A 27,800-nucleotide genomic window follows, 5' to 3' on the forward strand; every position below is an offset into this window, starting at 1 on the left:
TTTTATAGTCAAACTTTCAAAAATAGAATTTTATATTTTTTTATTACATCATGTTCGAAATTTATAAATAATGTGCCAATAACTTTGGGACCAACAACGTTGCATTCTTAAATTATCAGAATTTAATAAGTTTTTGTGTTTATAATTTAATAAGTGTTTCTATTTTTACTTTACGCTCATATTTATAGTCCTCTTTGGAAGAAATGGTTCATTGGTATTGGTATCTACTTATAAAATCAAACAGTAAAGAAGTGAAATGTTCTGTAGATAATTTAATTTCCATTATTTATTTGGGTAATACATGATAGTATATTATTATTTTTTAATCTGATTGAAACACATTTCCTTAAGCATAAGAATTGATATCATGCACGAATTTGGTATTTCCACAAAGCCACCTTATTATATATTCAATTAAGCAATGAAATACCAAGAACTCGTTAAAAAAAACAAGAAATGATTACTATCATAATTTTAAAAAAATGATACTAGGTACTCCTAGTACACTAATAATAAAATCTATGAAAATTAGGCTAATGCTAGTTAATTAAGGACCGTAAAATTTATAGATTTTGAAAATGGAATTGAAGCGATCATTAATAGTACTAATCCATCTTTCTTCCTCTGTGAGGCAGAAAACGAAGTGTTCCTTTCCGAAGGATAGTGTCAACCACTGACTGACCCGCTGGCTTCAATGGCAGTATATATCCTTAGAATCCAGAATAACTTCGTTATGACATTTCAGTAGTTTACATCAACGCAGTGATTGTAGGCGTAGAATACATTCTACGCCTACAATCACTGCGTTGATGTGAGGATTCCTCTGTGAGGCAGAAAACGAAGTGTTCCTTTCCGAAGGATAGTGTCAACCACTGACTGACCCGCTGGCTTCAATGGCAGTATATATCCTTAGAATCCAGAATAACTTCGTTATGACATTTCAGTAGTTTACATCAACGCAGTGATTGTAGGCGTAGAATACATTCTACGCCTACAATCACTGCATTTGTAGCGACACCTACAGATGTCGCTACAAATTCGAAACAAACTATTTAAAAAAGTAAAAAGCTCTTTAAGACTCCCAAACATTTAACCTTTAGCTATTGTGTATACTTACATTTTGCTTTCCACGCCTTGAATTTGTCTAAATGAACAATAGGAGGAAATAATATTAACAATTAGGAGATAAAATCCTAATGATCATAAATTTAATGCCATTTTGTCGTTAAATGATTAACGTCATATTTACGAATTTTCGTGTAAATATAACAACAATTTGTGTCTTAATAATCATCGTTGAATCTTGTTTATCCTGTTGCAGTACCGGCATTCTCTTTAATATACTAAAGTTCATTGAATCGTATTGATAATTACACATTATAGACACATATCTCATAAAAATTATCATAATCCGTTCAGTTATATCGTAAAGATGTGTCACAAACAAGTCAATAACAGTTAATTTCACAAATTATATGCACACATAATGTTTATATATATGAACAGATTTAACCGATTTTTATTAAAGACCAAAGATAATTCGACTTTTAATTTGACAAAAGGGTACATATCACCGTGTCTGTCAAATGATACAACATATTTTGACTTACGGAAGTCATTCTTAGAAGCACAGTTTACGCAAGTCTTCATTATTTTAATGTTTAGATTTTATGTTCTCTTGTTTTGTTTAAATGTGATATATTTCTTTGTTAAATTCATAAGTTTTCTATTGCATTATTATGTATTATTTACTGTAGTAGAGAATAGGAAAATATTTACTTTATAATATAATAATACTTTGCTTCTTAGTCTCATTAGACCAATTTGGATTATCCAATTTTTATTTAATAATCTTGATATACTATATCAATCGCTTTTAGCTGATTAAGGTTGTGATTCTCAAATTTCAGTTCGTTTGAACCCCGACTGTGTACTTTTTTCTACTGGATGATATACTATAATATGGGTTACATGAAGCTTATGTTATCATTGTATTTAATATTAGTAGACGACCATCTTTGCTACTGTTTTCCAATCTTTTCCCGCCTTTTTGACATACGGGAGTCATGCTCAAAGCTCTGGAGCCGAGTCCAAAACTTGACAAAGTTATATATAAAGAGTAAAGCAGTTTTTTTAAAGCCTTTTATTCAAATTAATTGAAGAGACGTTAAAATAGTTTAATTATAAATTTAAGATTTATTCGATAATTTCACTATGATAACGAAAACATGGAATGTTAAAAACCTTACAATATCTATCTATTAAATAATAATAACTTTCATTTTAAATTAAAAAAAATACAGCCGTGTCGGGCTTACTGTCTTATAAAAACCTTATATCATACCTTCATTAAAAATATTTTTAGATAATGTATAAATATCATTTAGTAGTCGTGAAGATATTTTTCTTTTTATTGCCCAATATTCCAAATAATAATATAAGCAAAATCCTCATCTGTCCTCTTTAATACTATATGCTTTCGTTTCACTTACAAAATATAACTAAGCAGGATTTCCTTAGCAACAGCTTTAGAAAGATCAACGCACTCGGTCCCAATAAATCCACTAAATAACGAGGCATTAAAACCTGACAAATAAAAAAGTATTTATTACGGAACCCGATGTTTCAATGTCCAAACGTCCATATAAGATGGCCAAAGGCCACATTCAATGTCAGTGTGTATAAGTGCGCGTGAGCATCCGACGTATCTAGTTATTAAATATTAATAAAATGGCTTCAGCAATTATAAAGTTCAGTGCCTTGTTCATGATTCTTGGCTTCTGCTCGGCAGATATTGGTATGTATCATTAAGGAATCGTCTTTTAGTGCCTGAAATGTGTTTTAGTCAAAACATTTGTAAGCTATTTTTATGTATGAGATAATCTGGTTTTATACAAAAATATTCACGTATATATAGACAGCTTGTATCCTATTGTATTCTGTGTTAAGATTCGTAAGACCGATAATGTTAATATAAACTAGCTGCTTCAATAGATAAAATACATAGAACGTTCTTCTATTCTACCTCCATAGACTGTTCACATTTCCGGAATAAAACCTTCACCTTTTTTAGTATTTTTCCAATTTTGGTTTCTATAAAACTTTCCTTAGCGATTATGAAAGTAATTACTCGAAGTATTCCAGCCGTCTTAATTTTAATTCATATATAGATTTTACTTTAATAAGATTTTAATTTACCGTTGCACATGCATATCGCTAGATTCAAGCAGAAAGACCAGTGGAACACTTAAAACGAAGCTTGTTCTTAAAAAAAAAAATATTTTTCATATTTTATTATTATTATCTTGTATGTTTCCTTAGTAATAAATGTTATGTCTCTATTGACTATACATAAGCGAAAAGCATAGTATAACATATATAACAGATATTAATAACATTCTGATAAACCAGTTTGGTCTGAATCTCCATAGTTACTCCTCACACTTGAAAGCAACTATATTCGTTTAGTTTTTATAATATAATTGTTTTGTTTATATTTTTTTTATCTCTTGTATGTTATGACTGCCTTGAAGGGTTAGTCACATTCAGAATTGTAGTTTATTTCGCTTTTATAAATAAATAATAACTCAGCAGAGCTTGACAATTCTTATTCATTAAATACTAAATCGTTAAAAAAAATTTTATTTTGTATCTACTTCGCATGTACACTATTATCATGTCCTCTTTAAAAATCTTTTCTTGGAGCATTTGTCTTCTGCCTCGTAATTAACTACTTATATAAATTTATTACGAATCATTAAAATTTAATATAACATTTTTATTAAGACTTTTTTTGTTTACTTTTTTTAAAGTTTTGTTGCGCTTTTCAGCGATAAGGCTTATAACTTATGTAAACTGTTTATGGACGTTTCAGGTGTTAATAAATAAATATAATATAAAATAACGAAATAGTTTATATCAGAATAAGTTAACCTTAAATATTTACGGCTTTAGATTTTAAATGTGTGATCTCAATTGCCAAGAATAGTTCGTACATTCATTTATATTACCATTTAATGATGATACTAACGTTTAATAGCAATTAATTTTCCTGTCCAAACACCATTTTCATAAAAGCGCAATAAACAATTGTCTTGATATCGACCATAATTGCTAAATTATAGACAATTCAAATGTATTACATGATATATACATAAATAAAACGAACGTAGATTGATGACAGATAATTGATTGTTTACAATGTAAGAAGAATCAATTATTATAAATGCCTATATAAAACCTCTTTTAATGAACAAATCTATTCTTCGGATCTTATTGACACTTATTAACTAGTAGTAAAATCAGAAAGCGACAGTATTTTTAAAAAGAGCAATTATTGATTTAGATGAGGATGTTTACATTGTTAAATTAAATGTAAGTATATTTTATTACTATATATACTCACATATATTCCATAAGTCAGAGAGAACAAATGTCCACTTGGCTAAGGTACAGACATTTCTTTCGCTGCACCACTATAATTTTTGGGCTATAAGAAATATTAGCTTGTACCTTCTTTAGTACGTCGTGAATTTACTCCAGGTACGACAAGGTCTATCTGACCCCATCTTACCTTGCTGGTATACTCCCAATTATCATAAATCATTATATAATGAGGACCCGTTTTTAAAGTAAAGTATTTTTGTAAGTACACAAAAAATACTGTCCTGATTGCAAACATTATTTTATCATTATACCTGGGTATATATGGGATATATTTATTTCCTAAATATATCTAAAATTTGTTAAAAATATATCAGTACCCATGTTTAGTGAGTACTAAACTCTGGAGATATATTTCCATAGACACATAAAGTAACAATAACTTATACGTAACGGTGTCAAGTGCAATGTATGTAAACTTGAAGGTTATATGATGACGACGTCATATTCATTCATATTTATTGTTATGTATTTAATTCAAAAGCTTTTTAAAGTAAAACTTTTAAGTATGTATGTAAGAATTCGTAAACTAAAGTAATGTCAATGAACTTTAATTTGATTCAATTCCTTTTTTAAATCAATTGTCTCTCGATTTTAAATCGAAACCCGATATGAGGCATGGACAATAATCTTATATTACCTCTTTGAGGTTTCCATATTTATACTTTAAAGCTAAACCTACCAAGCAGAAATATTTTGCCAGACATATAATATTCTATCTATCATCAACTTCCTAGATTAGCTAAAATTGTTTATAGTATGTTTTATAATATACTCATAACAAATCATTTATTTAAATATTTTGTACCGTGTGTTAACTGTATATAAACTGTGTTCGACCGGTTCCATATGCTCTGACTCGTCAGACCACATGCCAATTGACAAGTCTAGGAAATATATATCGTAACATGAGTTCAGAAACTTTTAGCAAATGAAATAGATTCAGAAAGTCGAATAGCAGGCAGTAGCCATGTTTCTTGATCTTGATAAGGATTGGATTAACAAACTTGGGAACTAAAAAAATCCTTTGAATGGTAGGGTATTACAATTGGCATATATACTTAAGGGTAAGCAAGACTAAGAGTTGATACTTATTTAGCCATACGATCGTCAAAACTATGGGATCCTAAATTTGAGGGTAATTGTATGTAAAGTAGTGGGTAAGTGTGGGGATTAGATCCTAACCTAAGTTTCCCAGTTTTCTCGATATAAAAGCAGTACCCGACTACAGTGATTCAAGGTACATAATCAAATCGTAGAAAACGAATTTGAATCTTTTGACATGCTTTTGTTTTTCCTTATTAACTGTATACAACAAATAAGGTTTTCTAGGAATATTGTATGTGCAATTATGAAACCGGATATAGATCACGGTCAGAATAAGATTACTCGCAATTTAAAATTTGAATAATTTAAACAATGTGCTGAGAAAATTGCTCTGAATCATCACGGATCTTTATGTAATAAACCCCGTAATTGAAGTGAAACTTCTTTAGGCGTATAAGCGTAATTTTTTTAAACGTCACGAAGATGTACAGCGTTTTTGTCGAAGAAAAGGGAGATAGCGATTGAGACCGATTGAGAGAGAGTGAGAAAGGAAGATCGAGAAAAACAACTATACTATTCGGTGATGGGTTAGTTTATCAGTTACATATTAGATGTCAATTCTGTCGCATAACGTCTTTTGCAGTAAACGCAAGTTTTTTATTTATATTATCATTAGCACGTAATATAGATGTCTTTTGCAGTAAACGCAAGTTTTTTATTTATATTATCATTAGCACGTAAACATTGTAAATATAGATATACAAATACATGAAGTGATCATATCACATGTTACTGACATATTTGACATATTTAAGGATTGTTATGGTAAACATCTATTGGTGTTTTTATCTTCGTAATAATTAATTAATAAGAAGTCACTTCTGACACTGTGTACTTTGTATGCAACGACTTTTTTATAGTTTTTGATACCCAATGATTTCTAACCTCATTCGTATAGATAAGATAAATATAATTTTTATTTGCAGATATAATTATAAAATAGTTAAAGAGGTACAAACAGAAGTAAAAGATGTCGATATGTAAACGTAATAAGTTGAATTTTCGAAGCAGTTAATTATCTGTATATATATTACTTATTACCTAATTAAAAATCCAAATGTAAAAAAAACTGTACGTCAAAGAGAATTTATTTTCATACTGAAAATAGTTAATGATGGAGATTGACACTAGGTAAACGGATTGGAAATTAGCATTTATAGTAGGTTCTTTTTAAACTGTATATATTTGTACTCGATAATATATAATTTAAAACGTACAAGCTATTCTCGTAACATAAATAAAAGAATTATCGCGATCCACTGACATTTGCTCTTGTTTACAAAATCCACGTCGGATAATTTTCCTTGTTGCATTTTAATTAAGTCCTCAGTTTCGCACGCCTGGATTTTATTTTTTTAGGATTCTGGAAATAAGTATGTTATTAATATAGCATACACATTTTAAAATTATTTTGAACATAATGTTTGTGTCAAATAAATGTGTGTGCGTATAGTTATAATATGGTTTAAACTGGCAACATACCTAATTAATGAGTTAATCTAGCTTAACTAAAAAAATATAATCAAGTCTACAATGACCTAATGATTTTACAACGTTATCAGCCAAGACAAACTTTATGACAAAACTAGTATAATTCACAGGAATCATACACACTGTCAACGTTGATACTAGTTGTATCTACGTCTAGATGATAAGTTTCTTTAGCTTAAAAATAAGGACAAAGAAAGATAAATACACATCAATAAATATCAATATGAGTAACAAACAAACAATGCAAGACCCGGATCTTGGCAATGTACGCGGCCTTCCAGGACTGCATTTCACACTGTGGCTAATTTCCATACATATTACACACGTCACACACTATTGGAAAAATGCATTCTCGTTCATTTGTTTCTATATACCTAAAGTAAATCTAATCGATACAAAAGTTAATCCTAAAGCAATGATCGTATTTCACCAAACTAATGAGGTCCTATTGGATTGACAATAGCTACTAGTATGTTTTATTATAGCTACGTGTTTGTCGTTCCGTTGATGTATTAATTTTGGGCTGTCGTGTTTTGTTTTGCTATGCTTTGTATCTTACTTTTTATCAGTGAAACTTTTTGTGGCTATGTTTAATGTATTTTGTTTTACTGTAAAGGGATGTATTTTTTTAGTTTCTTAATAAATAAATAAGTAGTGATGAGGCCTGGAAGGTTATGGTCAAGACCAAGCCAGACCTCTCCATTACATGATTCTTCTGTAAGTTTCTGTCAGTCGTGTGCTGGTCGTTTAAATGGACAGAGTCTCCTTAGCCTTCTGAATAGCAAAGGACCATGATGTCGCCAACGTCCTTTGCGAAAGCTACAAAGAATCAAAAATAAACATTTATTTTGTAGCTATTTATATATTTCTATTTTCAGAATAATTTCGTATGAAAATAAATAATCAAAAAAATATTTTTTTTCAGGTGAAAGTCCAGTAACAGAAGTATGCTTAGGATGCATATGTCAGGCTGTGTCAGGGTGCAAGGAAGGCACACTTTGCGATGGTGACGCGTGTGGCCTGTTCCGCATAACGTGGGCATACTGGGCTGATGCTGGTAAACCAACTCTGCCTGGAGTATCTCCCGACTCCACTGACGGTAGGTTATATGTATTTATGTGTGTTTGCCTATAGAAGTATTAAGAACTACTGAGATATATGCGAAACTGGTTTTGGCTGACGCTTTTTGTACCGCGCGTGTGTGGAAATTGTGTTCTCCTATATTTGGTTTCGCCGCCAAATTTTAACAGAATTCTAAGTATGTATAAATATATTTTATACAGTTAGCAGATAGCTTTCTAACTGTTGATATTTTCTCGGTGTGGGTACACTGGGACCGTATGAATGTACCACACTCTTCACAAATAAGTCGCTTTCCGGCGAATAGTCGAGAAATTACTAACAATTTAACAGTGGGATTGTATGAATCAGAGATACTAAGGTTATTTATTCTTTACCTAAAAACACGTAACAAAGATGTGTCACTTGATATTCCAAAACATTCAAAGGTCAAGTTCTCAGAACCAATAAACCAAAAATGTTATTACATTCGGCAATGAGTCGAAGGTAACAAGAAGGTCCTCATTATTATGACACTGACATAAGAAATGAGAAGATATGCTTTTAGTCAGAAATGGTTCTCTTTTCTCGGATCCGAGTGGAGCCGAGCTATAGTAGCGGTGCCGCCCACTCGGTTCCGTACGAGGATCCCGTTCATTTTTAAATCATTCCCAACTGCTCTCGGATCTGAGTATTCGACGATGTGCTGTATGCCGATTGCCGACCACTCAGATCCAAAAAATGTTTGTTTTTTAATAAAAAAAATAATATACATTCATATTTACTTAATGAAAATTCGCCATAAAAAGTTTTGGTTTCCAGCTATTACTTTGTATCCATTGTTAAAGCATTCAATGGGTTAACACTATGAACCATAACACGAAGAATAAAATACCATGTTTATCGACCTAAAATACTAGAATAATTCTAGAATGTTTTGACACGATTATTTTCAAAGTGGCGCCAATGAGATAAGATGTTTTATGTTTTGTTCCACTGTAATGGTCTCATTGTATTATATAGAAACTATTAAGACTTTTACAAATTTTGTTAAAATAAACAATAATTTCTTTTACAGCATACTCTTCATGCGCTAACAACCCACAATGCGCAGCTTTGACAGTACAAAACTACATGAGACGATTTGGACAGGTAATATCTTTGTTTAATAAATTTAGAACAACTAATTTTTATTAAGTAAATGAATTGTTTTTAGATATCTAATATTTATATTTTAATCAGGATCTATGCCTCTTAACAAGGAGACAGCTGCGGTAACTACATTAAAGAAAAATATGTCAAAATGAATTATTTATTCATAAAAATACAAACATACGCCAGTACGATAATGTCGAAATTAAAAAAAAACATATGTATTTTCTAAAGGTTACGCCATCGCAAATAATGCTCAACATGTTAGTAGGCCCGTCTTGTTGCTAATTTATTGTACCTGTAATTATAAAGTATGACAATCCATATAGAAGCAAAGTTTACTATCGACAAGAAAAAACTATATATATGTATATTTAATTTTAGAACCTACCAGTCAACTTTTAAAACATTTATTCGAAATATTGCCCAGAATAAATATTTGTTGAAAATTAAAATAGCATCAACTCTGTCATTGAAGAAGTTTCAAAACGTAAGAAACATTATAATACAACTAGCAATAGTGATTTATTTTTCGCCAAAATGTATTAAAAACTATGAAAAGTGCTGACATCTAGTGTAAAGTACGCACAAAAACGTACTAAAAATCGTCTAGGGTCATTCATAAGCGGCCTTCATCGTTCATCGTTCAACGTAAAAATATAATAAACTATCACTTAACATAGGAAATCCCAAATTGTATCCGTGATCGAAACGTAGGTTCTTGCTTATTAACATAATCATGGCATTGAAATTTGCATACAAACTGAAGTGACATCATCGTAAATAAAAACAATTGTATTGACATTTTATATTTTTCTGCCGCGTCATTTTTGCTCTATATAGATTTTACTCTATGAAATATTGTTTCCGGGCCTGTCAAGACAGCCCTATATATACAAGTCCTTCAAGAAAAGAGCGTACCAATTCTTAAAAGGCCGGCAACGCACTCGCGAGCCCTCCGGCATTGAGGGTGTCCATGGGCGGCGGTATCACTTAACATCAGGTGAGCCTCCTGCCCGTTTGCCCCCTGTTCTATAAAAAAAAAAAAAAAAAAAAAAAAAACCATTCCATGACGTATAAGGTGATATAGGTTTATGCAATTAATTAATCGTTGTTTAAATGTTATTTGTCATCAACGGAACATTAGATTATCTCCAATTATATCGTAAAATTATTTTACTATTATTTTCTTAGCAATGATTTAAAAACGGATGAATAGAAAACTAAAAGTAATTTTAAAAGCTTGATGCTTGCTGCAGTGACCTTTATTGCTGCCAGCAATATTACCTCGCAAAATATTCAACGCGCGATGCGCGTGCTCTTGTTAAAATCGTATACATTTAATAATAATTTACGATTTCCATATAGCATATATACTAAGTTTAACCTCTAAAAAATCTCAAAAGACTTATTTCAAGTACTATGTAATCAGGATACATTATGTATATTTCATTATCTTTAAGTTAAGTACACAACCACGGACGAAATGAAGTTCTCTTCCAAAATTTTCCACTTGTCTCTGATCCTTGCCGCCATTTTTCAATCCTTCTACGCTGTCCTTTTAATCCTTATTTCACTGATTCACTTTATTTATATAGATATATAATCATGACAGTATCCAGTAACATATTGGATTACAATTGTTTTTAAATTGTACAATAACTTAAGTAAGAAATGAACATCTCTAAGAAATATTACGTATATTTCAGGACTGTAACAACGATGGTGCCGTCAATTGCTACGACTACATGGCGATCCACAAACTTGGAGGCTACGGGTGCAAAGGCGATCTTCCCTTCCAGTACGCTACCGTATTCAACCAATGTGTAGCGACCGTTGCAGCTCATCAAGGCTAATTACGACCGTGATTTGTATATAGGAGATTGTGCATTTTGACAGGATTAACAGTTCATACATTCCCCACAATTTTAGTAAATAATATTTGTAATTTGATGAATATAAAAAACTGTAATATCACCCAACTCTGACAGAGAAAACTCTGTTAATCTCATTGGATAACAACATTGTTTTTAGATAAAGTAGATGTTAAATAATTTAAAATTTTGTAAGTTTCAGTTTCATAATATGTTTAAGACCCCTCAATATAAACATATCAATAAAATATATATAAGATTAAACAGTGTTTTTTTAAGTAGTTTAATTGTGGCCAGAATTGAATTTTGTTCATAAATCTCTTTAATCATTCTCAATGACTGCTGTTTCCTTACTTATTTTTATTAATCTCAAAATTAATTTAGAAGAATTTAATAATAGTCCCGTTACTCTTAGTCTCGGCCGAACTAATATATAACTATACTGAAGCCGATCCCGAGATATATTTTTTTATTTCATCAGCTATTGGTTTTGCCGTGACTTAAGTTCGGCGTAGGTTGTTGTAGATATGTTCAAACATTACAAACAAAACATAGCAATTAAACTGTTGATTTTGACGCATTTGCATCTGAGTTCCTCAGTGGAATAAATAGTGTATATATATATATAGTGTATAGTTTTTATACATTATACTTTTCTAATGATCCTTAACTAATTTTAGTTAGTTTATTGGTTTATTTGATATAGATTGGATTCAAATGATTTTATTGTTACCAATCCATTTAAATGTTTCTCACTTATTATTTATTTATTTTTATTTATTGCTACATCCACACTTAAACTCGTTAAACCAATTGTAAATAGTGGCACGAGATGGGGCTTCATTATGAAATGCTCATCGCAGCCTATCAGAGCTTTGTTGTTAAATTCTTGACCGAGTTCTAAAATTGAAATTCATAGAAATTTTTCATTAGAAATGTTTCTAAACATTTTCAATGTTACCCACATATATTTCATAAAAATACTTATACATAATTTAATTATTTAAATATTAAATGCAATTAAATAGCTGTAGAAATGTGCACATGGACAGGACATATTATAATCAGCGTGTAACACTATACGTACATAGCAAACGCTTCCCCGCTAAGACTGATATTTTAGACCGACTCTTAAACTTAAAGTATATAAGCAGACTAAAAAGTATATACAAAGTTTGACATTGTACGAGCCAAGCCTTTTGTGCACTAAGGTTTTCTTAAGCATGGCGATTATCAAAATCGTTAGAACTACGCCCCGAGAGAATAGTTAGACGCACTCTCTTCATAATTTAATAATCATAGGTTTGCATTGATTGTTAATTTGCATCTTCGTTAAATACCTCCCGTCGACCCAGGAATATTCATATTGGTCCTTCGAGCCAGATACATATTTCACAGCGCTCAAGACGAGATTATTCTCCAATAGGAATGCGGATCTAAGATATATTTATTTAACTAAATCTCTAATACATACCTTCTACATAACGTCAGCGATGTCAGCATGAAGTACATAAGTATTACTTGAATTTCAACCCAACTATTTAATAAATTGATATAGAACATCAAAAAGGTAATATCATTTATTTTTCATATTGAAATATTGTCGTGATATTATGTTGTTATAGTCGCAATTCATAATCCATCATCTCAAAGCGACCTTAAGCTTACACGGATGTTACATTTCGATTGTAATCAACTCGGCTAATTTATTCGTCACTTTATTCCGAGAATAATACATTAGATCGTTTATTAATAAGTTACCGAGTGCCTTAATACAGTTCTTACAATAGCACCTCACTGGTTTTTACGGGATATTTTTTATTTCTTATTGATTGTTTTTTGTTGCGATTTTAGCAAACCACTCATCATTGTGTCATCCGGCTCGAGAGAAATCAGAGTGTTATGTGATTAGGTACAAGTGATAATAATGAAGTGTCGAGTACTAGTATTAATTTTAGGCTTTTTAAGTAATGTACTCGGTAAGTCTTTGTGTTTATTTAAATTAAATATTTCTACGATTATATTAATTTATTAATATTGGCTGGATACCTTATTAATAATGTTAAAAATATGGTTCAGTATTTCAAAATTTTAAGCATACTTATTATTATTATTAGTTAATTCCTTACTGGAAGTTTCAAATGTAATTTTCTGTAAAAGATCATTAATAAACGAAAAAGTGTGTTTATTGTATTTATAGTATATATACATCAGGGTTGTTTTAGACGATTGTATGAAGCAAGAGCTGCTCTTTCACCTGTTTCGTATCCTTGTATAATAAATCTTTTCGCAAAACAGTTGTTAAAGACCGAACGATGAACGGTGTGCAAAATGGTAGTTGGATAGATATTACATTGCCAAGTTGATCCTAAGATTAGGATTATAAAACTTAACTTGGTAAATTAGATTCCAGGCTTCGCGAATATTACCCTAAGACGAATCGTATTCACGTGTAATTATGCTTGTAACTAAGAAACTTTCATCGCTAATATTGAGAACGCAATATATGAAATTGAAAACTATGATTTTAGGTATCTACGTAACGAATTTGAACGAAAACTGTATCCGGTGTCTATGCCATGTAGCAGGCTGTGACCTATCTCATACGTGTTCAGATGGTTATTGTGGACCCTTTTACATATCACGGGTGTACTGGGTGGATGCAGGGAAACCCACGCTGCCAGACGATAGCCCGGACAGGAAAGAAGGTACACGCTAATAATGATAAAAAAGATGTGAAGACACACAATCATCGAATAACTTTGACAAAAAAGGTCCAGCTAACGGTATCTTTAATAGCTATTTCGATTTCAATGATTTTTTGTGTTCGTGACACATTACGTATTCAGTGATAGAAAAAACTATATCGATTAGATGAGGTCCGAATTGTTGGAGTGTGACAATTCCTATCAATAAGTTTATTAATATGGTTTAAGCTTTTAAACTATTTTTCTTTTGTAGTTCTAAATTCTGTAGATAAGTCGGAATCCACTTAGAGTCTGTTTCACAATGTCTGGATAAGTTCCAAATAAGCTATTTATTTATATTTTACTTATTGGTATACATTATCCATACAATGTGAAACAGGCCCTTAGTGTTGTAAATCTCTGTTTTTTCATTGTCATAATCAGTACTTGCCTCGTTTTTATATGTGTTATCATCCTTAATATAATTATTACTTTTCCGTGTTCTAGGATGCATCAAATACTCTAATTATATATTTTAGTTCATTTCGTAATAAATAAATGTAAATGTAAAGAGTTAATATCTAAATATTTCTAAATGAACGAAGCGTAAATGTATTTTGGTAATTGATTAATTATTATTTTTAGCCTACGAAGACTGCGCCAGAGACTACTACTGTTCTGTCAAAATTATAGAGAACTATATGGCAAAGTTTGGAAAGGTAAATGGTTAGATTTAAATCTAAACTTTGTATCGTTACATAAAACACACAAATATATAATCATCTTAATTTTTACAGTATTAATAGTATTAATACTTAAAAATAAAAAATTAGAACTGATTTACTTTGGTTTGTGCAAAGTAACTTTATGCTGGCAACATTAGGACAGTACCAGCTCTGGCGTCACCGGCGCCAGTATTTGAACTTTAGTTGCCTTAATTTTGCCAGAGGATTTAATTATACATATCGTCTTATGTTCTATGAAATCTTTTATTATGTATCTTATTAAATGGTACTATATTAACACGCTTTACGTTACACTAATTTAACGATAACAAATTTCGAAGGCAGGACTGGGCTGTTAAATATAAAAATAATAGTTTTCGGAATATTTTACATGTATTATGTAAGTGAAATTTTTAAAGTATATAATATCGCTTTTCCAGGACTGCAATGGAGATGGAGTCACCAACTGCTACGACTATATGATGATAAACCACCATGGTGGGAGAGCTTGCTCCTCGCCGCTTTTCCTCTCACAACTCGGTCTGCGTAGGCTGAAACTCTTTCAGCAGTGCCGTTTTAACTGAAGACTATGTGATAGATTATGAAATATTTTAGACAAAATAGACGGTCTATTAACAAATAAGGAACTGCTGTTCATGTCTAAAACAAAAACTATTTTTTTCATTATCATACAGTAATGCTGCAACCCTTTCTGCCTCATACCTCTAATATTTGCTTCATCTTATATATAAAATTCTTGTGTCACGGTGTTAGTAACCGAACACCTCCGAAACGGCTCGACCGATTCTCATGAAATTTTGTGTGTGTATTGGGTAGGTCTGAGAATCGAACAACATCTATTTTTAATCCCCCTAAAAAATACGATACAAAAATACATGCAACCCTAAATTTTCACCCCTCTACAATCATCCCTTATGTTTTTTTTTTTGTTAATTAAAATTTTTTGGCACAAAAAACATGGCAAAACAACGTTTGCCGGGTCAGCTAGTATAATATTATACATTTTCTGTATAGGAAATTTAATCTTATATGAACGTTTAGTTATTTTCGTTCAATTGAAACTAAGTGAAGAGTATGTCAAAATCAATTCGTTTTTGACTCTCTTTTTCACTTAAACTTTCTAATCTAAATCTTATTAAAGCTGAAAATATATTACAATTAATGTAATGTATTATATTTAGATTTATTTAGACAAAAATGAATTTATTGATTTAATAAATAAACGATAATCTAAGTTTGTTTTTTTTTATTTATGGGGCAAATTGACTCATCTCACATCTGATGTCCGCCATCCATAGACACTCACTTTGCCTGAAGGCGCGCAAGTTAAATTTCAGTATGTATTCATTTTTAAGCATTGCAGAAGAAAAACAAGTGTCCTTTATTTGGAGCCTCCAGGTGTGACCGAAATATTAAGAAGATTCAGATCGCAACTGGAAGATATCTGCAATAAAATACGTCGATACGAGAAATGAAACAACAATATTTTGTATAATAAAAATAATCAATTAAAAATATAATATGTCTTATATTACTTACAGCTAAGAAAATAATATTGTTTGACAATTCCTATAAATAGCCTTTATCCTCCAGCATTAAACTTTTAATAAATAAATAAACTAACGCATAAATGGGCGGGGATAATGGGGAACTGGTGCCCAAAGTACGGCAAACGAAAAAGAAAACGTAGTAGGTGGACTAAATTAAAGAAACATAATGTTTTTCATGGCAGAGAGTTGCACAGAGAAGAATGATGGCATTTAGAGGAGAATTGGGCAAAAAAGGGCACTTCTTACTCTTCTTTTTATAATGAAATATAAACGTTTAAAATGTAAATGTATCTAAATTAAAGGCTATTATTATACGCACGAAACATGACGCATGCGGCGTTACCTCACTCTGAGGCGTTCCATTTAAGGCTTGAAGTGCAAGCGGAATGAGCGACAAAGAGGCACAATCGGCCACCGCGTTCGGCAGTGTTCGTTCGTTAAAAAATATAACATAATTATATGCATACCAATAAATGTAACTTGATCAATTCAATTGTGATTTCCATTTACCCCCTTCTCGATATGCATACATAATATCTATCAAACAAATAAAATTTAAATTTTCTTTTGAAAAATGCAATATATTAGTATTTTCTTATGACGTTGTCACGTTCAACTATCGTCAGTAAACAAACTTTACAGACAACCGATTTAATTATAAATTGATAACCTTAATTTAAAAATATTAAAAACATATTTACACATACTCCATAGATTTCAAATTACATTAATTATCTATTTAAGTTAAAATAACTGTACGGCTGCATATTTTATGTTTTTCATGTGTGATAGTTATAACTTTGTAAAAAATATTCAAGAAAATCTAAAAAATGAGTGACAAAAGAAGACGTTCAGAGGTCGTATTGAGTAAATAGTAAATAGATTAATGAGAAAGGCCGAATAATTTCGAATTTCTACTACGGCCTAATCACTGCGAGTGCGACATATCTTTGCGAACTTAAGAAAGCACTCCTACGCATATATGACCAAGAACTATTATAATTATTAACTATAGACAAATAAAATTGACAAAATTTCTTCTCCGTTGTTATCTGTCTTCTAATAGTTTACTTTTTCAGTTTATCCAGGAGTTCAAAACGACACCAGCGGCTCAGGGCTCTGCCACTGTTCATTGTCGGTATCCTCGTCAGAATCACTTGAGAAATTTGCCTAAAAATGGTATAATATTAATAATATAATCTAACGAATAAACTCAAAAACTGGTCCGATTTCAAATAGTAGAAAACTACAATCACACCAGGATGCTATATTGCCCTGAGTATTATGGGCAATGTTCTTTTTAGAAAATATATAAAATAAAAATTCAGGTGCGTATCCGATACTGGGTGGGAGATGAGAGGTGATGATGGGATCCTTCACCGTTCGAGCGAATGTTAAATGCGCACATAGAATGATAGTCCATTGGTGCACAGCCCGGGATCGAACCTACGATCTCAGGCATACCATAGGCAGGAGTCACACACTGAAGCCACTTCGCCAACACTGCCTATTGTCCCCCTTTCCCACTGAAGGGATGAGGGCGTAATATTTGATCATGTTTAATAGTTCATAATAAATGTATGACATACCCATGGAGTAACTCGGCGCCTGCCACCCGCTTGAAGTGAACTCGCTTCACTGGCTTGCCATGCCTAAAAACACGAATTTTAGCTTGCAAACGTAGGCGTAAAATAAAGCTTTGCTTCTTTTTACACGTCATTCTACAACATTATGGTATTTCAAAATTATATTTTGGATATCAATGCTAAATCATGATGTCATATCATCCTTTGACAAAATCATACATTCACTCGTACATAAAGTATTTTATGAATGGTAACACTAAAACTGTTTTTCTTTAAAAAGTTTTTTTAAACATGCATACCACGGAATGGAACTTGTCATAAATAAATTTATTATTATTATTATTTACACAAATCTAATTCAATTGACTATTAAAATTTGGTGATATTTTTATTTTATTTATATTCTATTTATATTTGTAATAGGTCATAAAATAATGCTTGTGATACTGAATTATATGTTAGTGATGTTCAAATTGTTCCAGATTTTACTTTCAAAAGTGATTAGAAAGCATAATTGTGTATTTATATGAATTAAATGAAAGCTTGTAAAATGTTGCTAATAATACCTGATAAGCGTCATTAAAGGCATGTGCGAGAGAGAGGGCAAGAGCCCTCGCCTGTCTCCGTCTAGCACAGACAAACACATGCACAATATGCGTCTCACTCGAGCCAGCAGTTTTGCCTTCGACCACAGCGAATACGCGGGCATTAGCGGCATCCGCAGAACAATAGGAAATCCTTAAAAAGAAAATACGTAGGTGTTCTACGGCGTAGCAGTTCTCTGTGTACCGGAAGTCAAAGTTTTTGAGTTTAGAATGTCTAATTTATTGAATGTATAGTTTAAAAGTTCAATAACACGTATAGTTTAAAAGTTTACACATAGTATGGAGTAGGAGACGAGGTAATTTGACGTTCCTATTAATTATTGCTAGATTTAGTTTTATCTTGAATTTTATTAAAATCACTTACTCCTGGTTTAGTCAAGATGTCTTAATAGTGAATGTAGGAAATTTAAAACTAAAATTATATGAGTTCATGTCCACAAATTTTCATACAAATTTAGTTTTACATACATTAGTACATACACTACTGTAAAGCCGTCTTGACTAAGCTAACTTGGAAATACACAGCGTGTTTCCGAGGAAACTGTAAAACTATATAAATTATTTTATTGTAAAACATAGAAAAATATACATTTTATAGTATCTTAGAGATACATAAGTAACATATTTTCCTAACAGCTATTGATTGTTTACTAAAAGCTAAGTTAAGAAACAAAAATTTTTTGTTTTTCTCACTATTATTATGTATTATTTGTTTAATGGCATTATTGTTGTAATATTTAAATTTCGCGCCTTTTACTCCATTGACATGAGTTGTATTTTATGTCAAATCTGTTACTCATTTGTTTTTGCCCTTCTCTCTAGTCTGTGAACATTGCTAGCCGATGTATTGTATATAAAACTAAATAGTCTACGTTATTTTCCAAATATAAACCAACTTGTTTCCATTAAATCTTAATTATTTATTTATTTAAAATCTTAACAATATTATTATTATTATTATTTTAATTTAATACCTGTATATTGATACACTTAGGACGTTTTCTTGTGACTCAGCATCCGACACGATGATCCCTTTTGAACTGATATCCACGTTCACCTTGGGTAGTTTTAGATTTCCAGCTAAAAGACACACATTTCATATTATTAAGATTTATATTTCGACTTGTTGTATTTAGTATTTGCGTATTGTTCTCACGACAATGTAAGTGCGTGCTCCTATTTCACCGTGCCTCGGATAAAGGACAAAACTTTGTTTTTAATTTATTTTATTATTATTAATTACTTAATATATCCTGTGGAACATAGTGTAATGGTTACAGCTCCTTACAAGTGGCGGAGAGTTTATTGCCAGTTCTTCCCTTCCGTTCTACGCCCTTGATTTGAGAACAGGCATTAAATGTAAAATTAGAAGACAGTATGACAAATATCATTGAGAGTAATCCATACATAAAATTATATTAATTTATCAAAAAATTTAAATATAAAATATGTATTTTTATTTAGTCACGTGACACAGATATTAAAGTTGGCATAGGTTGGCAGTAAATAGTTGTACATCGTAGCAATCTTGCATAGAAAATTGTTTTCGTTCTTCAATAATATATTTAAGTTATTACATTTTAATGTTAGTTATTATATTGTAATATTTTAATGAAGGGTAGAATAGAAATTAAATATTTTATTTCCTTAATATAATGCAGTACAAAATTGTTATTTTAAGTAGGCTATATTTTGGTTCTTGAATTTATGATAAACCCAATACTTAATTAAGAATAATAATTTGTGTAGGTTCTGTGTGTCACTAATAAATAATCTGAAACGGTCTTTAATATTGTCAAATAGCTACATAATATTACATTACATTATGATATACGCAGCGTTTTTATACTTACTCTTAGCGGTATGTAAAGCGGAGCGGACAGCGAGGGCGGTGGCGGGAGCGGACGCGGCGCGCTCGACTGGAGCAACGCCAGCATATCTCACGTCACATTGATCACGGCCATTGTGTGTTTCACGCCACCAGCCTTCTCCTTCGCATTCAGCCAGAGCCCATTCTTCACATAGTTCTGGAAATTTATTTTATACATTATTTTTAGCTTCAGTATAAAACCCACTTTATTTCGTGTGATATTTTCGTCTTTAGTCAAAATAAATGGAATTACAAAAATGAAATGTTCATAATTAATTTAAATACTTTAGAAATTAGCAGACCAAACATTACTTAATTATTATGTTTGCTTTGAATATGTAAATAATTTTAATTCCAAGTATTTTTGGTGTTTGTTTTATATATGATTAGTGTTTTTTTTATCTTATTAATAATACTCTACTCCCCTGAAACCCCAGCCCATATTGGTATTATTTTTTACAATATTCATGGGCGAGCCGGGGCATAGATCAGTGTTGGGCTAGTGTTATCAGCTTGAAGGATAACATCGTGAGGAAATCGCCTTATTCGACGGCGTGTCAAGCATAGAAGGATGATCACCTAGCTGTCTATTAGATAAAATAAATGAAACAGATAGAGAAAAGTGGTATTACGAGCCCTTGCAAAACTGAATCATTATTATCTATTATGTATAAACCAGACATTAATATTTACAAATATATTAATATACAATTACGTAGAAAGCGCATATAGAGATAAACTAATCAAACAGCTGCAGTTTCCTTCTCGATCTTAATTATCTTAAAACTAATTGTATTTATCTAGATTATAAGCAAACGCAAGCAAGGATTCTAGATTCTTCAAATGTTTATAAATGCTGTCAATAAATGCTTTTATTATATTTCCATTAATATATATATATATATATTATTTTTGTATAGGTTAATAGTTGTCTAGTCCTTATTAATGTGGTTAATGCTGGCAAATAATATTTATCACGACATCAAAATTATGTAAAGAAATTCACAGCAGCGATATTGTGTATATGTGTTTAGTATTATATGTGCACTTCATTATATTTTATTAAATGATTCTCGACATTATCGTATTGGTATAGTCTGTAAGGATAATGCATGTATTTTCGTAATAAATAAATATGATTTCGCATTTCCCTTTAACTGAACTGTATTATATTGTAAACTACATCGTTGTATATATTTTACTAATACATATATCTAAAGGGTAGGTCAAAGGTTATGGTCAAAAAGCATATTATTTATGTATTGATCATGTAATACTATGCCAAACAAAAAATATAAACATATAAAAACAACAATTACAGTAATAATAAAGAAGGAATACATATTATATACAAAAAAATCCAACATTTACGAAACAGAAAAAACAATAATCAATAACAAATATGGTTGTGATGTGCGATGTTGTTAGTGAGGGTATGTTATATGTACATGAAGGTGTGTATGTGTTGTATGCTCATGATGCAGGTGATTTTGCCCTATCGATATTTTTTATTCACTTTATACTCCACGATAGCGTAAACAAGTCAAGGCTTAAATATTGGTCGTTGCATCTGTACTGCGCAATACAAAACTTAGTTTTTTGCATATTTAGTGTTGATGTGATATTTTATAGTAAATATCAACAAAGGTCTTGCTTTTAAAATACATATTTATAAGTTCCAAAAAGGCCAATTCAAATTAAATTATACCAATTCTTAAAAGGCCGGCAACGCACTCGCGAGCCCTTTGGCTTTGAGAGTGTCCATGGACGGTATCATTATCAGGTGAGCCTCCTGCCCGTTTGCCCCATGTTCTAAAAGATTACATAGTTTTGCTTAATTACGCAATTATATCAAACAATTTAGTGTTCAAACTGTGTTCAACTATTTAATTCAGTAAACATTAATTTAAGTACGCCTTTTAAAATTGCAAGTGTAACTTAATTATTTATGAAATTGGCAACATGGAAGTTTCGCAAATGCGTAGACTGTAATAGATTATAGTAATTGTAGACTCCTTGGATCTAGGTAGCTTTCTAAGTAATATCGGTAACTTAGAATGTTGATGGTTAACTTTTTATTTCTAGTCTGGCTCGTGTACGATAAATCCTAGTACGGATAATGGCCAGGTTGAAAAAATGTACTCAATAAGTTAACGGTTAATGGTCAGTTAATATATTTGTATGTAGCTCAGTATGGAGCACCTGGAATCTAATTATTGTAAGTAACAGATGCAAGTAAGAACATTTAAACCTCTTTCGTGTCACAAGAAATAAAATAATTTACGAAAAAAAACCTTGTCCTGCATGATAGCAATTAGGATATTAAACAAAGTATGAAAGTTCTGCAGCGCCACCTGGCGGGCTAAAACTGGCCGACACCCAAACACATACAAAACAATTCATTCAAATCGGTCCAGCCGGTTTAAGAGGAGTTTAGTCACAGACACGAAAGGTAGAATTATATAAATATATTAGCTATTCTATTTTTTAAGTTAGATCAAACTGCACATGGTGTGCAAATTTGATTGAAATCGGTTAAGTAGTTTAGAAGTCCATAGCGGACCAACAACGTGACGCGTAATTTATAAATTAAGGAATTATTTAAAATCAATCAACCTTTTTAATTGCATACGTAAAAAGTATATATTAGCTAAAATTCTATGGTTTTGGTGCGCTTACGCAGATATTTCAAAATCTGCATAAAAATACCTAAATAGCACATTTATCTAGGTCAGACATATGATAACATAAATGGGCTATAGGTCAGATATTAGGCGCAAGTGATCTTCTGCTGTGAACCGGTTGCGATAATACATTTATAAACTGCGTATTTACATTTATATCGCAGATTTTTTGTCGTTGCGTCTATTTTGATTGTGTTATCTAGTTCTCATTAAATGCTCTATTAATGCAGCTGGGACGGTACTTGTCACTGTTTTATCGAATTTAGTATTGACAGGTTTGTGTTTGAAAGAGGTATCAATCAAATCAAGCAAATCTGCATGGGTATTCTGATACATGGTGGATAAGTTACTATACTTGATACGTTGTTTACTAAGGCTGTATGTTATATGTGATTTGGCCATGTAGAACAGAATCATGATAAAATCAGAAACATGTAGATTAGTAGAAACGAAAGCTGTTAATAAGTACAACAAGAAAGAGTGGATGGTGAAGTCGGGTAGACTTCGTACAACCTGGTCCGAATCCAGGAAGTACTGGAACGGGAATAGTTAAAAGTATCTATCAATAACCGACAAGCATGCATGCTGACTGTAATAAAAGTGGATGAAGTGAGAAAGATCTTCTACACCTAGCACCTTGTCTGAGCATCTTCCTACACCTTGGGTAAAAAGAGTGATGATATAAATAAATAGGTTTGCGGTGACCAATAACAGAAACCACGCTAGAATAGCAGACAGAAAGAGAACATATCGTCTGAGTTTACGCAAGATATCGTTACTCTGGTTCTCAATTAGTGTTATCATTTAGTTTTTTTAGTTCTAGCAATTAGCGGGAGTTGCTGAGTGTGCTGGAAGAGTCTCGGTTCAGAGACACTTTTTGGGTCGCAGAGACAGCGGAGTGACTGAATGATTGAGTTGCAAAAGAAAAACGAGTCACATCAGCTCCAATTGAATTGACAGGGGACGATAGCTGCGCAGAAATCATTCTTTTGTTTTTTGTCTACTAAAAGAAAGTGCGTGACATTAATAGATGAAGTCTTGAAAAGTTACACGAATGACTTGGTCACTTGACAAAAGAAGTACCTTTTGTTATTAGACTTCCAAAGGCTGTACTCAAAGCTCAAATAGAAAAGTTAGTTTAAATTTAGAAAACGATGGCGAAGAATTTCAAATTTCACATAACTATGATAATTAGTGGCAAAAATTTACGACAGTAAGTCTATCAGCAAGATTCGCTGTTCTGTGTTGGAAAATCCACGGCGGTTTTTTTTGTAGGATAACATAGAAACAATTCCAATTGATAATTATTTTTATCTTATGTATAGCAGATATCTAAATAGTAAGGTTGCCATATGCTGCTATGAAATAGTCTGCGATTGGTTGGAAATATAAAGCCTTCTGGAGCACTTGACCGAGTTGATCATAAAAATATTAAACATAAATGCTTAAAATTACTCTTCTTCGAATCGAATGGGTTACGGCGTTTAATCTCTTTTGAGACTGGCCACAACGATACAGTGTACAGGGCCTTCAGGCAAAATCAGTTTTCGACAGGTGTTTGATGCCTAGAATTTGACCATAGTCGGATTCACAACGCACTTTCTTTTGCGAACTAGCGAACTATGCAATAGACTCCCTAAGTATTCAAAGTTAGACTGTGGTCTAAAAAAGAAAGATAAACTACAGTACCACTAAGCGATGAGATTTGTATGGGAATAACAAGAAGTTAAGTGTCCATAACAAGAAGCTAAGTTAAGTGTCCATATCATGCATGCACGTTTCTCTAGCGCCAGTGGGTCATTCTTATCGAAAGTAATTTTGTCTCCTTCATTTTAATTTCTCATGGTTATGAAAGCCCAGGTGTGTGCGTATGTATATATATGAGAGTTATAGCGCATAGTCTCGACTGTGAGTTTTACTTTAGTGGTCATCGAACTAGGAAAAGCAATAAATTGCGTGAAGATGATTAATAACAGTAAAAAGTTCATAAACCTTCAGATAAAAGAACAATCACAATAGGATGTAATATTTTTTCCGCTTACATGTGTAATCGCTCTTTTGAACCTGTTAATTATATAAAATAATGTTCTAAATGAAATAGGAAGAATGCAATTCATTATTACAATACTATACCCATACAATTTGCGATATTTGGATAAGTTATTGATCGTGGTTTTATGAAAGATGAAAAATAAAATAATCGTAGTCTATAGAAATAAGTAAAGTGAACTTTTATGATTTTTAAAAAGTATTACGCAATTCTGCTATTGGCTCCCTGGCTGCTGTTGGTTGAACATTATATTTGGTATTGGCTTAACACATTGAATGCGTAAACAATGGATACAAAGTTATTACTTTCTGGCTATTGCCGGAACCAAAACTTTTTGGTGGACAGCTCATTGGGTGCTCTACTCGGATCCGAGAGCCAGGGATGGCAATCGTTTATATTATTGAACGGGACGCTGGCACGGATCCGAGTGGGCGTCACCGCTACTATGACCCCGCTTCACTCCGAAAAAAGGTGCACTTAATGTGTTAATTTCTGGGAAACAGTTTATATGTATTTATTTATTTGGAAACAAAACAGATACATCTTTAAAATAAAAATAAAGTTAAAAATAAACTCATTAGATGTATCCACAATAGGTTTTACTAATATAAATATATGATACAAACAAAACAAAACATGACAACAACACATATACATGGAAGAATTAGGACATTAACAGTTGTTATATTTTTTTTTAAATAACGCGGTAGAGGAGTGCGAAAAAGGGTCAATGTTTTTGATAGAATCTAAAGAAGAACACATCCTGTGAAGAGGCTCGCGGAACCCAATGTTGGTTCTTTGTTGGTTGGTATATGGGCAGGTAAGCAGTGTTGTTAAAAAATGCACAAATTTCTGCCATTGCCATTGGGGCTCCTAGTAAGTGTCATTGTTTATGTACTTACAGACGTATACTAAACTCCGTCTGCGTCCATAGAGTATTTTTAGGTTTACCAAATGCGGTTTAAAAACGGAATAGCGCTGAATTTAATGACAGTCCGTTCTATGCACTTGATTTGAGAACTGGTAGAAAATGTGAATATATTAAATATTTTAATTTATGTTTATTGGATATAATCCCCCTATGATTTCTGGGAGATGTATAGAAAAGAAACTTAATTTTTTTTAAAAACATACTCTTATATTTTTCGAAACAGGACACATAATTACATAACATCTTAATTCAAAAGCTATAATACAAACCATTTTAATCACTTATTTAGGCAAATAAGATTCAGTAAGGAGTTACGTAAATTATCAAAACCTTTTAATTTTAATACGGCTGAGAAACAGGCACAAAGAAAAAAAATATTTTTCTGAGTATGGTTAAGAGAGATCTAATTCCTAACTAATTAGAGAGAAACCTGTGACAACTAGATTATAGAACTAGGTCTAGACCTTATGGAAAACTTAAAAGGCGCGAAGAAATTACTGCCATCAATTAAAAACTAATTAACGTGAAACTAATGGTGCAAAATATATTTTGTTTTAAAAAAGTAATTTTCATTAAAATTTATTAACAATCAAAATAATTAGGCTTTTGCTCTATTGGGTATGAGAACCTTTTGGCAATTGAATCTTATAGTAGTTTTATCTTATTATTTTTTAATTTTAAAAATTTAATTAAAACTTTATATTTACTCAATAATTAAAGTGTTCAAAGCTGACATTTGTAGGAAGAAGACTTTGAAATTGTGTAACAAATGCACACAAAAAGCATTTAATGTAGCAAAAATAAGGTAATTGAAGTAATTATGTAAATGTAAAAAAAGCAACTCATAAATAATAATTAGCTATTTAAAATATTTACACTTACTTTTGTGTTTAGAATGGTTCTTCCATATCCTTCGCAAAATTGTTGCCATATTGATTATAATACCTTTGACAGCGGGCTACTTTTCCCGCGCGCGGTTCCCAGATGACTGATGATAAAGCTGTGTTAACTGCCACACTACCCTTACATTTAACTTTGTAGGTTGCACTATAGTTACTTTATAAATATAATAGTTGTTTTAATGTTTGTTTACGGCAAATGCTTTTTAAATAAATATGCGTAATACATATTTAGATTGCAGAATTTAAATACATGCTTGATAATGGAAGACCCCGGATATTCACCAAGCCCTTCTTTCTCTCTATGTACCCAATTATCAATTTATGGTTCAGTGTAGTGTATAGTTCATCTTGAAGAAATGAGAAAATTCTACATACACATATAATATGTGTTAAACACAATGTTGATCACCTTATTGGCTTAAAAACCCGTGTCTACAATATATCCAAACCATAATATCGATATCACACCATGGTTTTGCATATTATGGCATAAAATCTATTTTATTGTGCGTAAAATCATTCGCGTATAAAATCGATTGATGTATCAATTTAGAAGTTTTGTTAGCATTTGTGTAATAAAACGAAATGGAAAATATTGCTAATATTTAGTAAAGGGCGCTTGTAAATTTTGAATCGACAGCTAAAAAATACTTTGTATAGTATAGCTTCCGAAATATTATCGAATATCTAAAAAAATATATAAATGTCATAGTAGTAGTAATGAAAAAGTAACATTCCACCGGGTGAGCCTTTCTGATGCAAGACGCTCGATTCGGCGATCATATCTGATGCAACATGGGAGCTTTGCAAATCAAGTTTCACCCCACCTTACTTTTTGCTACAAAATAATTACGATTAATGCCAATTGCCGTGTTCGGTAGCAATAACTACGTGCACTTTAGATACGTAATTTTTCCTTTTTTCCGAAACAGTAATTTAATAAAAACCTTATTAATACACAGTGCATATCAGATTTCTTATAGGATATGTACATTTTCTGCATCGCGATGAAAAGCTAATTGATACACCTGAAGTATTTCCGAACCAATTCGACTTAGGATCC

General features: G+C 31.5%; 3 protein-coding genes across 3 annotated transcripts; 2 read left to right on the forward strand and 1 right to left on the reverse strand.

Annotated features, from left to right (window-relative positions):
• The first annotated feature begins 2,652 nt into the window (after positions 1 to 2,652).
• LOC110995476 (lysozyme-like) lies at positions 2,653 to 11,375 on the forward strand. The gene is made up of 4 exons (XM_022262655.2): positions 2,653 to 2,797; positions 7,967 to 8,140; positions 9,179 to 9,252; positions 10,962 to 11,375. Exons 1-4 carry the CDS (start codon positions 2,731 to 2,733, stop codon positions 11,106 to 11,108), a joined length of 462 nt encoding a protein of 153 aa, XP_022118347.2. The 5' UTR covers positions 2,653 to 2,730; the 3' UTR covers positions 11,109 to 11,375.
• Positions 11,376 to 12,704: 1,329 nt separating this feature from the next.
• On the forward strand, positions 12,705 to 15,362 carry LOC110995467 (lysozyme-like). Its single transcript, XM_022262641.2, has 4 exons — positions 12,705 to 13,105; positions 13,658 to 13,834; positions 14,459 to 14,532; positions 14,979 to 15,362. The coding sequence occupies exons 1-4, from the start codon at positions 13,054 to 13,056 to the stop codon at positions 15,120 to 15,122; spliced, it is 447 nt and encodes a 148-aa protein (XP_022118333.2). The 5' UTR covers positions 12,705 to 13,053; the 3' UTR covers positions 15,123 to 15,362.
• A 1,513-nt stretch (positions 15,363 to 16,875) lies between these two features.
• On the reverse strand, positions 16,876 to 26,849 carry LOC110995462 (low density lipoprotein receptor adapter protein 1-A-like). The gene is made up of 6 exons (XM_022262636.2): positions 26,718 to 26,849; positions 20,154 to 20,327; positions 19,275 to 19,380; positions 18,262 to 18,433; positions 17,699 to 17,761; positions 16,876 to 17,279 (listed from the first exon to the last, which is right to left on the reverse strand). The coding sequence occupies exons 1-6, from the start codon at positions 26,764 to 26,766 to the stop codon at positions 17,202 to 17,204; spliced, it is 642 nt and encodes a 213-aa protein (XP_022118328.2). The 5' UTR covers positions 26,767 to 26,849; the 3' UTR covers positions 16,876 to 17,201.
• Positions 26,850 to 27,800: the final 951 nt, after the last annotated feature.

The sequence above is a fragment of the Pieris rapae genome, chromosome 21 (assembly GCF_905147795.1).
Source record: "Pieris rapae chromosome 21, ilPieRapa1.1, whole genome shotgun sequence".
Classification (NCBI taxonomy): domain Eukaryota; kingdom Metazoa; phylum Arthropoda; class Insecta; order Lepidoptera; family Pieridae; genus Pieris; species Pieris rapae.

Coding starts and splice junctions, on each gene's coding strand:
- LOC110995476 (XM_022262655.2), top strand. CDS start 2,731: ATGGCTTCAGCAATTATAAAGTTCAGTGCCTTGTTCATGATTCTTGGC. Junction 8,141..9,178: donor ATCTCCCGACTCCACTGACG/GTAGGTTATATG, acceptor TTTCTTTTACAG/CATACTCTTCATGCGCTAAC. Junction 9,253..10,961: donor ACATGAGACGATTTGGACAG/GTAATATCTTTG, acceptor CGTATATTTCAG/GACTGTAACAACGATGGTGC.
- LOC110995467 (XM_022262641.2), top strand. CDS start 13,054: ATGAAGTGTCGAGTACTAGTATTAATTTTAGGCTTTTTAAGTAATGTA. Junction 13,835..14,458: donor TAGCCCGGACAGGAAAGAAG/GTACACGCTAAT, acceptor TATTATTTTTAG/CCTACGAAGACTGCGCCAGA. Junction 14,533..14,978: donor ATATGGCAAAGTTTGGAAAG/GTAAATGGTTAG, acceptor TCGCTTTTCCAG/GACTGCAATGGAGATGGAGT.
- LOC110995462 (XM_022262636.2), bottom strand. CDS start 26,766: ATGGCAACAATTTTGCGAAGGATATGGAAGAACCATTCTAAACACAAA. Junction 19,381..20,153: donor CGCTTTACATACCGCTAAGA/GTAAGTATAAAA, acceptor TGTGTCTTTTAG/CTGGAAATCTAAAACTACCC. Junction 17,762..18,261: donor CCTTTAATGACGCTTATCAG/GTATTATTAGCA, acceptor TCGTGTTTTTAG/GCATGGCAAGCCAGTGAAGC.